At 40.1% G+C, this 12,596-nt stretch overlaps 1 protein-coding gene across 3 annotated transcripts in view; it reads left to right on the top strand.

Moving 5' to 3' along the window:
• Positions 1-12,212, top strand: part of adamts3 (ADAM metallopeptidase with thrombospondin type 1 motif, 3) — a 136,271-nt gene extending 124,059 nt beyond the window's left edge. For 2 of the 3 annotated variants that reach the window (XM_029439790.1, XM_029439792.1), the window contains 3 exons: positions 3,165-3,372; positions 4,566-4,683; positions 8,102-12,212. In XM_029439790.1, the coding sequence (XP_029295650.1) occupies positions 3,165-3,372; positions 4,566-4,683; positions 8,102-8,586 (811 nt within the window). In that variant the 3' untranslated portion in view covers positions 8,587-12,212. The remainder of the gene's footprint in view (positions 1-3,164; positions 3,373-4,565; positions 4,684-8,101) is intronic. The other variant, XM_029439791.1, reaches the window with a different exon arrangement.
• The last annotated feature ends 384 nt before the right edge of the window (positions 12,213-12,596 follow it).

Raw genomic sequence — 12,596 nt, 5'->3', positions numbered from 1 at the left:
TGCTCACTTTGAAGTGGAGTTCTAAGGTGCTCTTACTGAAACTACAAGCTTATTGAAGAGGTAGATTGATTTTAGGGCAGATTGATGTTCCCACAGAGCAAGAAGTTCAGTTGCTCGGTTGAGCTGCAATAACTAGGGGCCAAAACTAGCTCCAGGAATTTGCTGTGTACTTAATATCTTTGGGGTTTGGACTGTTAGCCGAGCAAAACAAGACATTTGTTGAATCAACCAAACAATTAATCAGTTAATGAAGAAAATAATCAGGAGATTAATTAATTGTGAACGTGGCCTCTCATGGTGGAAATAAATTGATTTAAGGCATCACTGCACACATTACAGGACATTATTTTGCCCAAGACTGTTGTCATGTTGATGTGAGGGTGCACAAACTAACATACAAACATACACAACTGTACTGACACAACATGTTCCAGTTGGACCACGACTGGTGCAAGTGAGATACTCGTCTCCAAGGGACGACAACCACAAAGGCATCTTGCTTTTGGCTGCGATAAAGTGTTATGTTTGAAAATTGTCATAGTTTCATAATAGCTCCACAATGAGTTGAGGACATGCCCAAAATTAACACCCAAGCCCTGTCTGTGCTAACTCCAGAGTTTGTGTCTTTGAAAGCCATATTGTGGTCTTCACCACACACCACAGTCTGCACTAGATTTAAGAACAAGTTAAGATTAACATGGGGAGAAGATGTAAAAGACATATATATGCCAGCGGCTCTGTCAGTCTGTACAGTCTGGCAGAGAGATGCCAAATGCCATTGGTTTGCAAGTAGTTGTTCATAAATCAAAGTATTGGACACATTTTGAGCTGATGATGGCGCTCGATGAAAAGTCAGTGGATCACCAAGGTTATTACAACTGTCTGGGCCAAATGTCATGGCAACCCATCCAATAGTAGTTATTTCACTCATAACAACAAATGTCTACGTCATGTTGGTGGTAGAGGGAAAGTCAGTAGGATTCATCGACTGGGAGCCGAACAGTTGTGAGCGTGCATGCTGCCGTGAGTCCTGCTGCAGGCGATGCTACAACTGGTCTCCTCCTGACTTTAAAGGTTTTCCTTTATTGATGTCATGGTACAGTGATTATTGTCACAGTAGTTTGTGAAGTTCTCAGTTTGATGTATAAAGGAGTGATTTTTATATGTATTGATATGATCTGCTGTTGCTGTGGCATCTGACAAAAGTGCATTGAAATACAATATAGAGCAATATGACAGCGTCACACTTCCGTACCAGACAATGGCTTAATAACAACAATTATGTAACTGTCACCAGCAGCTTCACAAGTCATTTGATGCAAGATAAAGTACTGCAGGCTGGTGGGGGATTTCAAGTGTATTTATCTGAGACATTTAAATGCTATCATGTGGCACTGAGAGGAAAGGGACACAAAGATCAGATGATGGAGCACTTAACATATTGTTTCTTAAATTGTTCTCGACAGCAACGCATTTTATGTCAATGCTGCAAAACTCATCCGCATTTGTTTGTTTATCGAGTTATGAATTGAAGGACTCAATAGACCAAAAGAGAGGCTCCATTTATTATTTTGTATTGAACATGTTTTCCACTCAAATTGATTAACTGAGCTCTTGTCGACACTGCTGATTGTAAGCTATGTTCAGGGCTCATTCATCCTTAATGGTCGTTGATCCCTACGATTTAGAACAAGGGCAACTCGGCAAACAAGCACAAAGAGATGCTTGTCAAAGTATCTTTGTATATTCTTTGATTATGTACAATGCTGACATGTAAATGCATTATGTAAAGGTTACACAGCCCCTAAAGTATATAAGATATACACAGTTCAGTGTTTCCCCTAGGTTTACTACATTGGGGGGTGCTGACGGACGGACGGACGGACGGACGGGGGATTCTATTTAGTTTCCTCCGCTCTGTCTCTGACTGTAGTTGTGTGCGCACGTGTGTGTGTGTGTGTGTGTGTCGGGAGCGAAGCCCCGCCCTTCGCAAAGCACAGCGGAGGAGAGAATTTGAACACTGAAACGTGCACTTTAGATAAACATAAGCATTTAGTTTATTTAATAAAAGAACACCTGTTCAATGTGAAAAGTGAGTTGTAAATATATATTAAAATAAAATAAATGAACTCTAGAGAAAAGAAACGCGTGCCCCCCCTGAAACAACTGTAGGGGAAACACTGCAGTTAAAAGCAATAATTCTTTGTTTCTTGTCTTGTTCCCAGTCCCATAGAAACAACCCAGTGAGAAATATGGTCTACACATTATGAAAGATTTGAGTATAATTTCAACAATTCCCTGCCTCAGAAAACATTTGCACAAGCCTCTTGTTGTCACCAGCTTCTCTTCTTCCCTCTTTTATTGTTACCTTTTACTGCACACTACCTCCAACAACTATTACCACCTGCCAGCCACTGCGTTTGAAAGAATGTGTTTGTGATGCGCATCCTTGTGCAAACTGATGAAAAACAAGATTCACACGGTACACATGTTGCTCTTTAGTGTCACCAGTTATCAAAAAGTGAATTGTTCTCCAATCACCAACAATATCAAGACCTGTATCTTGTCACTGTCAGTTGGTTTCTACTTAAAGTGCTTAATATTCAAGTTCCATTAAGCATTTAATGTTGGCCGGGATATCCATGAACTTGTTTAAAGATCTGTAACTGTAGCCAAAAAACAAATAGAGTGGAACAAAGTAAAATAAATGTATTTCTGTTGATAAATTCTATTTATATCCAGACAACAAACAATAAATCAAATGCTCTGGTATTTGTAGCTGTCGCAGGCCTGTAATAAGCCCACCTGTCTACCTGCCTCGTTGTGCGGAGTCTCCCTCAAGTCTAGACAAAATGTAGCAATGCTAACATGCTAGCTTGACAGCTGTGAGTACTAACAATACCCATGTTCTTTATTAACATTAATTATGGTAATGTAACACCTAACATTACTCTTGACACTTTTAGTACATTTTACGGAGTACTTGCGTGGGATCATGAATGTAGGACTTTTACTTGTAATGGACAATATTATTGGTGCATTTTTCGAAAGATTTGAATACTTCTTCCGCCACTGTTCTTCTTAAATTTACCTATTTGTTATGTCATAATCCACTAAACCTGCTGTATATCCTCCAGTAAAAATCCTCACTTTGATTCATTCAGATGGATCTCAGAGGAATGGGAGCATTGTACCAAAACCTGCGGCAGCCTGGGCTTTCAGATCCGGACCGTTCGCTGTGTGCAGTTCCTCCACGAGGGCACCAACCGCTCCGTCCACAGCAAGTACTGCAGCGGCGATAAGCCAGAGAGCCGGAGGCCCTGTAACAGAGTCTCATGTCCTGCACAGTGGAGGACCGGAGCCTGGTCAGAGGTATCCATATGATCTTTTTTAAGATTTTACTTTGAAGTTCTGCAGCTTGTGCAGCCGATCACATTTCCAGGAGTTAACCTGTAACGTCTGTGGTGTGGGTGTGGATCCGTCTGATTGATTTAATGTTTGATGTCATCTTGGGACCAACTACCTAATGTCAGCTCACTCGCTACCAGCTTGCCCTTTTCCTGTAGATTCATGTTGATACAGCGGCAGCTTTACTGTTAGGTGACAAGATGGTGTGTAAATATGAAACATGAGGCATCTGATATTTCATTTAGAGCAGTGGACACTGGCGTGTTTTCATCTCATTTTCACGCTAGTTTTAGATCTTCCATTACATCAAATGAGAGCTTTGAAATCCAGCTGAGTGTTGGAGAGCAGAAGAAAGAGCTAATGAGAAGCAATTCTTCAGGCCAGCTGCAGCTTTGTGCACGTTAGCTTCAGGTACACAAGTGTACAGGTACATGTGTGTACATGTACACTTGTGCACTCAGTGATAGTAGTGGTGTAATAATAAAAAATATATTTACTTTGTTAAATCGTCTTGTAATTGATTTGATTTGTGAGTTAATAGTAGATGCTTGTAACATGGATTCTTAATAACGTTTTTTCTTTGTACTTTTTCTAGTAAAAAATTAACTTTATTTCTTTATCATGGATCAATCACACAATCCCATTTGGGCTGCAGCATTTCAGGAGTAAACAGAGTAATTGTCTCCCTGACATTTTCACAGTTGGTGACCTCAACAGGAAATCTATAACAGGTCCATAAACCTCCAGCGAGAGTCATATCAAAGAAAGATCACTGGTGGAAAAAATGAAATTCTAAAAATAAAGTTCAGAAGTTCAAGAAACAAACCAGACAACCTGTTGTGTAAAGTAGACCTGTTGCAAAGTGAAAAGATGCAACAGCAAGGTAAGCCCCCTGTAGGACACAAACTGGTAATTGATAGATTTATATTCCCTGCAGATTCTCCGGTGCAATCCAGTCTGAAAATGGGATCGAGAAAGTCTTCATGCTGATATTTTAGCCAGGTTAACTGGGCAGCGGCACATTGTGTTTGTATGTTGGGATGGAACTTCAAGTCGGCTTGTTAACCCTCCCAGTTATACTGTCATTTACTGCTGCCTCCACTTCAAAAAGTCATTTTCTTGCATGTGAGTGATTTGCTGTTTGCACTCTTCCACAGTGCTCTGTTACCTGTGGAGAGGGGATGGAGAGGCGTCTGGCCACCTGTCGGATCGGAGATCAATGTAACGGAGAAAAACCTGAAGCTGTTCGACCGTGCAGACCAGGATCCTGCCACGGTAAGAATGTCATTTATTAAAAAACAAAAACCTATTCTATCCAAACACTCACAGCACAGTTTCTTTTCAATTCTATGGATCAACATTTCCGCATATTTTGCATTCTTCAAAATAAAAGCCATTAAATAGTCCTTCCAACAAGTCCTCCAAAATACATCACACGATTTGTCATTTCCTTCCAAAAGCTATTTCTTCAGGTTTCACCTCTTTATCTACAAATAATTATTGTCATATTGTCTTTAAATAGCTGACTCGATAGAATTCCTGCATGGACATTAAATATGGCATTTTGCTGTAGTTGCCACTGGGGCTTCTGTTGAGTAAGAATGACATAGTCTTGCTTTAACTGCTTACATCATTCTGCTACAATCTTTCCTGCCATTCATTTTTAAAAGAGCCTCTTCTACTGAAAGTTAATTAAAGTATGTCTGTGTTTTTAAATGTCAACCTATACCAATTACTTTTTCAAACTCTTTCCAAGTGGATGTGCAGCGGAGAAACAGGGATAAACTAGGATATAGATGCACATAGCACACTCTCTCCTTTCTGCAGGACACACAGGCTATCCAATATTGATCTACAATATATGTGACTGCTGTAGGATATTACTTCTCCAGAGCTTTAACATGGCTCAGATAAAATCAAGATAGAAACTCTTCTCCCTCACTTGTGTCCTGTACGTTATGTATGCCAATACAAATATAAAGGTATATAAAGAGAAACAGCTGGGATGAAGATTGAGTGAATAAAAGGCTGAAAGTCAAGAAAATGCTCCATAATTTTGTTTTGTACACTAATTATTAATTATTACTTACTCAGTTCAGTAAGCATACAGTATGCCCAATATACTAATTGCCATAGCTAACTGTTTAGTCAGGGTACTTTACAGTTTAGTGGTAAAGGTAAGTGATTAAACATGAATGTGTTTGTGTGTTTTGCCCCCTTGAGGGACTAATGAAGTGTTTAGAATTTTTCAAAGAACTTAAAACCTATTTTTCTGTTTTCCAATATCTTCTCTGAGCAAAACGAGTCCCGGGTTGTGCCACACGGCAATTAGTTTTATATTTGAAACACTATGAAAACCTCAAAGACCCTCTGAAAAATTGCACGATAAAAAGGATTTTAGCCATCGGCTGCCAGCTTTGTGTGGATTATTAGTCACAATGTACAGGTTATAGAAATGTCTTCTATTTCACTTATCCAGAGAGTTAGAAAAGTCTTTGAGGATTCTGGAAATACCCTCAGAACAGCAGTGAGCCTATAAGCAACCTTTTTCAAACTTGGGCAGGTGTTTCTCTTTTAGAGAGACGGCTACGTACGAACTGTGAGTAAGAAGTGAGTAAAGTTTATTTAGTAGAGCCCCTTTCACAGAGCAAAGGTTACCAAGTGCTTCACACAATTAGTTTTTTAAATAAGACCATAAAACAGTTAAAAGGGAAAACAAACAACAATACATAATCAACATTAAAGCATGTAATGTTCTAGAGCAGGGGTCGGGAACCTTTTTGGCTGGGAGAGCCATAAAAGCCAAATATTTGTTTATGTATTTCCTTGAGAGCCATATATTTAATCAATTTGAACGCAACTTTATGCGTGCATTTTTTTTAAGAATAACACGTCTCCGAGTACTAATAGCGGTATCAGTGTTGCAATGAACAGGTGCTCTTTTATTAAATAAACTAAACGCTTACGTTATTTATCTCATATTTCAGTGTTTACTGCACGGGTGTCAAAGTCAAGGCAATTATGACCTATTTAACCTCTTATGTCTGTTGTTGGTGTTGTTTTTGTTGTTGTCCTGCATTTTAGCGCCTTGAGATTGCTTTTAGCTTTGAAAGGCGCTTTACAAATACAATTTATTATTATTATCATTATTATTATTATTATATCCGGCCCGCGAGAAAATATCATATGTCTGTCATAACTGGCCCGCCGGTTTTGGTAATTAAATCAATGCATGGCACAACCACGGGGAAATACATTTGAGGAAGAATCTAAATGTGTGAATGAAATGAAAGTTTTTGGAAAGCAAAGAGAAACACACCACAGATCTCTGGGACGATGTGAGCTGGACTGTTTGTGCGACATAACGAAGCATCTCACTGTTAAACCTGCAGCTTCAGGGCCGTGTGATCACGGACATGTGTGATGCAGTGAGAGCTTTATAAGCCAAGCTGCCTGTGGGAGACTCTGATGCAGCAGGAAACTTTGGACACTACGTGTTTCCAAACACTGACAAACATCTCCACCGCTGTGTTCCCGACAGCATTCTGCTGATGCACTGAGAGCATTTGCCGACTTTGCTGCTCAGATATTTTAATTGAACTGCTCAGCAACCCGTCTGCAGTTGACTTAAATATGTTCCATATCTTTTTGCATCTTATCGGTCTACTGCTTGCTTTGCGCAGTTTCTCCTCAGCTGTTTCGCGAAGGGCAGGGCTACACACACACACACACACACACACACACACACACACACACACACACGTGTGTAAGTGTGTGCGCTGTGCAGTCAGAGACAAAGCGGAGGATAGGAGAGGGGGGAACTAAAAACAAATCCGCTGCTAAATGTTTTACTTTAAAATGACACAGTATAATTATTTATTACTTGTTAATCATGTTAAAAAATGTCAGCTCAAAATTGTCTGCGAGCCATATCGCGTTATCAAAAGAGCCATATATGGCTCGCGAGCCATAGGTTCCCGACCCCTGTTCTAGTGGCATGGAGCTGATGTGCAGCTCATCATTCCGCTGCTGAAATGAACGACAGCTTTTTTGTGGCATAAACTTTTGTGTCATTCTCTGATGACTAAAAGCAATGCTTCAGTGCTTCAATGCTTCAATGCTTCAATGCTTCAGTGCTTCAATGCTTCAATGCTTCAGTGCTTCAATGCTTCAGTGCTTCAATGCTTCAGTGCTTCAGTGCTTCAATGCTTCAGTGCTTCAATGCTTCAGTGCTTCAATGCTTCAGTGCTTCAGTGCTTCAATGCTTCAGTGCTTCAATGCTTCAATGCTTCAGTGCTTCAGTGCTTCAATGCTTCAATGCTTCAGTGCTTCAATGCTTCAGTGCTTCAGTGCTTCAATGCTTCAGTGCTTCAATGCTTCAATGCTTCAGTGCTTCAATGCTTCAGTGCTTCAATGCTTCAATGCTTCAGTGCTTCAATGCTTCAATGCTTCAGTGCTTCAGTGCTTCAGTGCTTCAATGCTTCAGTGCTTCAGTGCTTCAATGCTTCAGTGCTTCAGTGCTTCAGTGCTTCAATGCTTCAGTGCTTCAATGCTTCAATGCTTCAATGCTTCAGTGCTTCAATGCTTCAATGCTTCAGTGCTTCAGTGCTTCAATGCTTCAGTGCTTCAATGCTTCAGTGCTTCATCGCTGTCTGACGTGCACTGTGCTCACACTGTGTTTTTTGATTTTCAGATGAGCCATGTAATGGAGACAAATCCATCTTCTGTCAAATGGAAGTCCTAGCGCGATACTGCTCTATTCCAGGCTACAACAAGCTGTGCTGCGACTCCTGCAGCAAGCGCAGTGGAGCTCTGTCTCTGTTCTCGGAGGCGGCTGAGATGGAGGAGCATGTCCGCTTCGGATCAGCCTCCCAGCTGCTCGAGACATTAACGGCGTCTGCGGCAGCCAACGGCACTCGTCATGGTAAACAAGGCTCAGGCAAAGGAACCGCCACATCAGGCAATGCTGCGAAACACACCACCACCCCGGCCCCGCTTAAGAAAACCCAGTCGAAGATCGCTACCGCACCTCGACGGGTCCCGCGACACATGGGTCTCACTGGCAGGAAGCTGCCCGCTATGGCGCCATCTCCCCTTGCTGATTCCACAGAGCGTCAAAGGTCGAGCACCTTGACAGATAGCGGGGGACCCACAGTGTATTCTGAAGTGGAGAGATGAAAGCGACGCCCCTCTTGATAATGTACTGCAGATAATCCAGCGTCATCCTGAGTCTTCTCACGGCAAAAACACCACAGAGATAGAAACAGAGAGAAAAAAAGAAAAGTGCTGGTTCACTTTGTTGTTAAGAATTTCCTTCTCCTTTGTCCCGCATATTGACTTTTAATATGACATCTTCCAGGGAGCTCCCAGAGTATATTAATACCTGAACTGCTGTGTCGCTTTGCTTTCATACATGCCAAAAAATACAATAAATTCAAGGTAAAGCTAGTACATGGTACATTTAAACACAGCGTCGGTAGTTCATAGTGAATACATTCAGGGATACAAAATAGCCAAAGGACATATCAATATTCAAAAGATGCATCTAATTTACTCCAAACTTTAAACAGTATATATTACAAAGAAATGGTTGCTTATTACCAACCAAACCTTTTTAACCCAACAAGTCTTGAAGCTTTATATAAAGTCACCTGCAGAGACAGGTGTAGGAAGGTGTCTGTATTTACCCTCTGATTAGTCTTTTTTCTGGTCTTGTCACTTAATGAATCAGGCCCCATGTGTCTGCAGAGCCTTGCAGAAGGCCCTGCAGCAAATCCTCAGCAGACAACAAGGAAGAAAATGTCACCAGGTGCAGTCATTAGCGCTGATTCAATTTGTGAAAATGTATGCACACTGCAGCAGTGGAGCTCAGAACAGGAAGTGGTGCAGAAATGCATTTTGTACTTGTAAAACAGAACAGTTAAAGTATAAATTGTTAAGCGTTGTTCTCTAGGTGAATCAGAGATGCTTTGCATTTGATTAGCATTGCATAACGGCATGTTGCGACTAATTAAACGGCGCCATGTCAAATCTCTGGACTGTCAGCTGGGTGAGAGGTTTAATTTGTTATCTATTTGAAGAGGAAGATGATCGACAAAAGGTTTAGAAGATCTAAAATGGATAATCTGATGCATCTGAAAATCCCCTTTTTACTTGAACGTTACAAACTGCCATTTTCTTGCCAACAAATGTAAGCGTGAAGCTTGACTTATAGAGAATTCACCTGTCCCAGTACATGAGGAGTCACTGCATATACAAAATCACCCGACTTTATATATGGCCACAAATGGAAAGTGGCCAGACCAGTGAGAATGGTTTTAGTTGTATAGATGTTTTAATATATCCAGCAATGTCTGTTAAATGACGCTCTACAGTTTCTATGGAAATGGGTATTTATAAAGGTTCCTGTAAATACTGTACATGAAAATATCAGTATTATTTTAAGAAGCTGAGGATACTTTCAAAAACAATTTTAACTAACTATAATAACATATTGTATGTTACATGGACATAAACAACTATTTCACTCTAAATGCTGGTGCAAAGTTCTCTGGGGAGTGTTTTAAAAGGAATAGTTCAACATTTTGAGAAATATACTTGTTTGCTTTTATGAAGCTTCAGGTGGTAGACGCTTAGCTTAGCATAAAGACTGGGAGCAGGGGGAAACAGCTAGCCTGACTCCGACACCCCTAAAGCTCCCTGATTAACATGTTATCTCTTTTGTTTAATTCAAACAAACCAAAGTGTAGAAAACAACACTAAAAGATTGTTACCTTTGAGCCCGCTAGCTGTTTCCTCCTGTTTCTAGCCATTTTGCTAAGCTAAGCTAACCGTCTCCTGGCTGTTTGTTCATGTTTACCGTGCAGACATCTACTCTAACTTTTGAAAAAAAAAGCAAGTAATCACATTTCGCAAAATGTCAAACTATTCCTTCCATCCCAGCCTTTACCTTTTTTATAAATCAGAAGTTTGTATGGTGCCATAGACTTTGTCCACTCTTTGCATTGCCCACCTTGTGAAAGTTGAAGTTAGGTTAAAAAAGGGAATTAAGTAGGAAACATATTAAACAAGTGTTCTCAATACTGTATGTTTTACTGCCGGCTCTTGTTCAGCTTGAACAGACTAAATATGGAAGTGAAAATTTCACCATGAAAAGAAATTTCTACTTTGACGTGACCATGAAAAACGCATCTTATGTGAAACACTTATCTTGAAAATGCTCTTTAGTGTTGGATTTGTTTTGGATTATATTCTAAAGTGATTTATGCCGTTGAATTTCAACTCACTTAAAGCTGCATTAAGCGTATTTTGACCACTAGGGGGCAGAAAGACTCCCACACAAACTCACAGTTGCATATGTACACATCCAGCAGAGAGATAGCCCATTGAATCACGTTTGTGTCCACCTGATGAATGTAAATCCAACATTCACTGCTTGTAGCTCTGTTTTGGTCTCTACCAACTCCCAAGGGAAATGTATGTCTCTTTAGCTTTTAGATGTTCCACTTTATTTCAGGGCTCTGCTGTTTGGTGCTAGCATACACTCATCTTTTTTATTTTATCTGGGGGAGTTGACGAGAGCCAAACCAACGTGCTATAAGCTGTGTGGTGCTGCAGGTGTTCATTCTCAGGTGGTTCAGTGCTTTACACACATTACAAAAAAAGTAATTTAATCCAAAAAAATTAACATCAAAAATCTCGCTTAATGGAGCTTTAAGCTCATCACACCCATTCAGTCTAAACAAGGTTGTATTGCACGTTTGTGTTTGCGGAAGCCTCATCGTAAGCACAAGAAGCTAAAAGAGTTTTACTCTATGTGGAACATGCCCCCCGCCAACTTATTTTCAAAATGGCTTTTTTTTATGGTGGAAAAAGGTTCAGGAGAGAGAAAGCTATTTATTTAAAAAATAAAAAAATAAAAAAAAGGATTTCCTCACAACCACCATGCATCTGACTGCAATAGCAAAGACACAGTTTTGTGTTTTCAGCAAAGAAAAACTATTCACACTCACTCCTGTGTGCCAATGTATAGTACATGTATATAGCATTGAGTACATAAATATTTATTGAAAGGGCTCTGCTTTGTTTTTACAGTATGTGCAGTGCCAGCTGGTCAATAAGCTGCAGCAGATAAACCATTGAATCACATTTCATGTCAATTTTTCATCCGCATTTTAAATGGATTTCTAATTGTTGGTTTTTTTAAACATGATAGACTAGAAATGACATTGTTTTTTGCAAACAATTAGATGTAAATATACATGCTCAGTTTTGAGATGTTTTACTTGTTGTCAGAAAGCTGTCTTTTCACAGCTGTTTTGTTGAAGTTGTTAACAGAGCTGTTACATCACAGCAACATGTACTGACCAGACAAATGCTTTATTTTAACCAATAAAACATTAATAGTGTAGTACCAGTAACCAGTTGTTTTTGTAGTTGTCAGTATTTTCTAACCATTTGACATTTTCCTCCCTTGTTCTTTTCACATCCTGTACTTGCTGCCTATACAACATTGCTGCTAATGTTAAACAGAGCTTGTAATGGTAAATAGGGTAGTTGTAGATGTTACATTGACAATCCCTGAGCCTCAGACAGATATTACTGCATAGGATTCTCCATGTACTGTATCCATTCCCCCTGTGCTGTCCGTGCATTGAAGTATTAGCCTACGATTGTCATGACTGTCAGTCACTCTCTGCTCTATTCGCTTTTCTATGTATTTGTGTAGATTGAAGTGTACACTACTGATGCTGTTTGTTGTAATGGGGAGCACATAGCAATAAAAAAAAGATTAACTACTCTGATTTCTTCCTGTCAGGATTTCTACACCATCATTTCTGCATCTGTGAGATTCAGTATTGCAGTATAAATGTGTCAAGCCACTAGTGGTTTCTCAGTCCAAGAAATTAATAAAAGACAGAGTTTGGTGGCGTCGTGAAGTAGCCAGGGATCATGGGAGGCTTCACCACCACTGCAGTCAGCTTCTCCCAGTTAGGATTTCTTCATTGTTCAGAAGCCGAATTATCCGCAGAGGTCTCCTCCTCTCCAAAACAAACCGACACGGTGAGTAATTCCTGTAAAAACACTGAATAAAGCAGTTTCCTGTTAAAACACTGTTTCCCTGCGGGGACAGGACGTCGGGGCTACGAGCTGAAGGCTAACGTTTGCTCGGCTCCTTTGTCTAATAA

The sequence above is a fragment of the Cottoperca gobio genome, chromosome 9, assembly GCF_900634415.1.
Source record: "Cottoperca gobio chromosome 9, fCotGob3.1, whole genome shotgun sequence".
In the NCBI taxonomy this organism is placed as follows: domain Eukaryota; kingdom Metazoa; phylum Chordata; class Actinopteri; order Perciformes; family Bovichtidae; genus Cottoperca; species Cottoperca gobio.
Note: the sequence above shows the minus strand (reverse complement) of the source record. Positions and strands in the feature narration are given on the sequence as shown.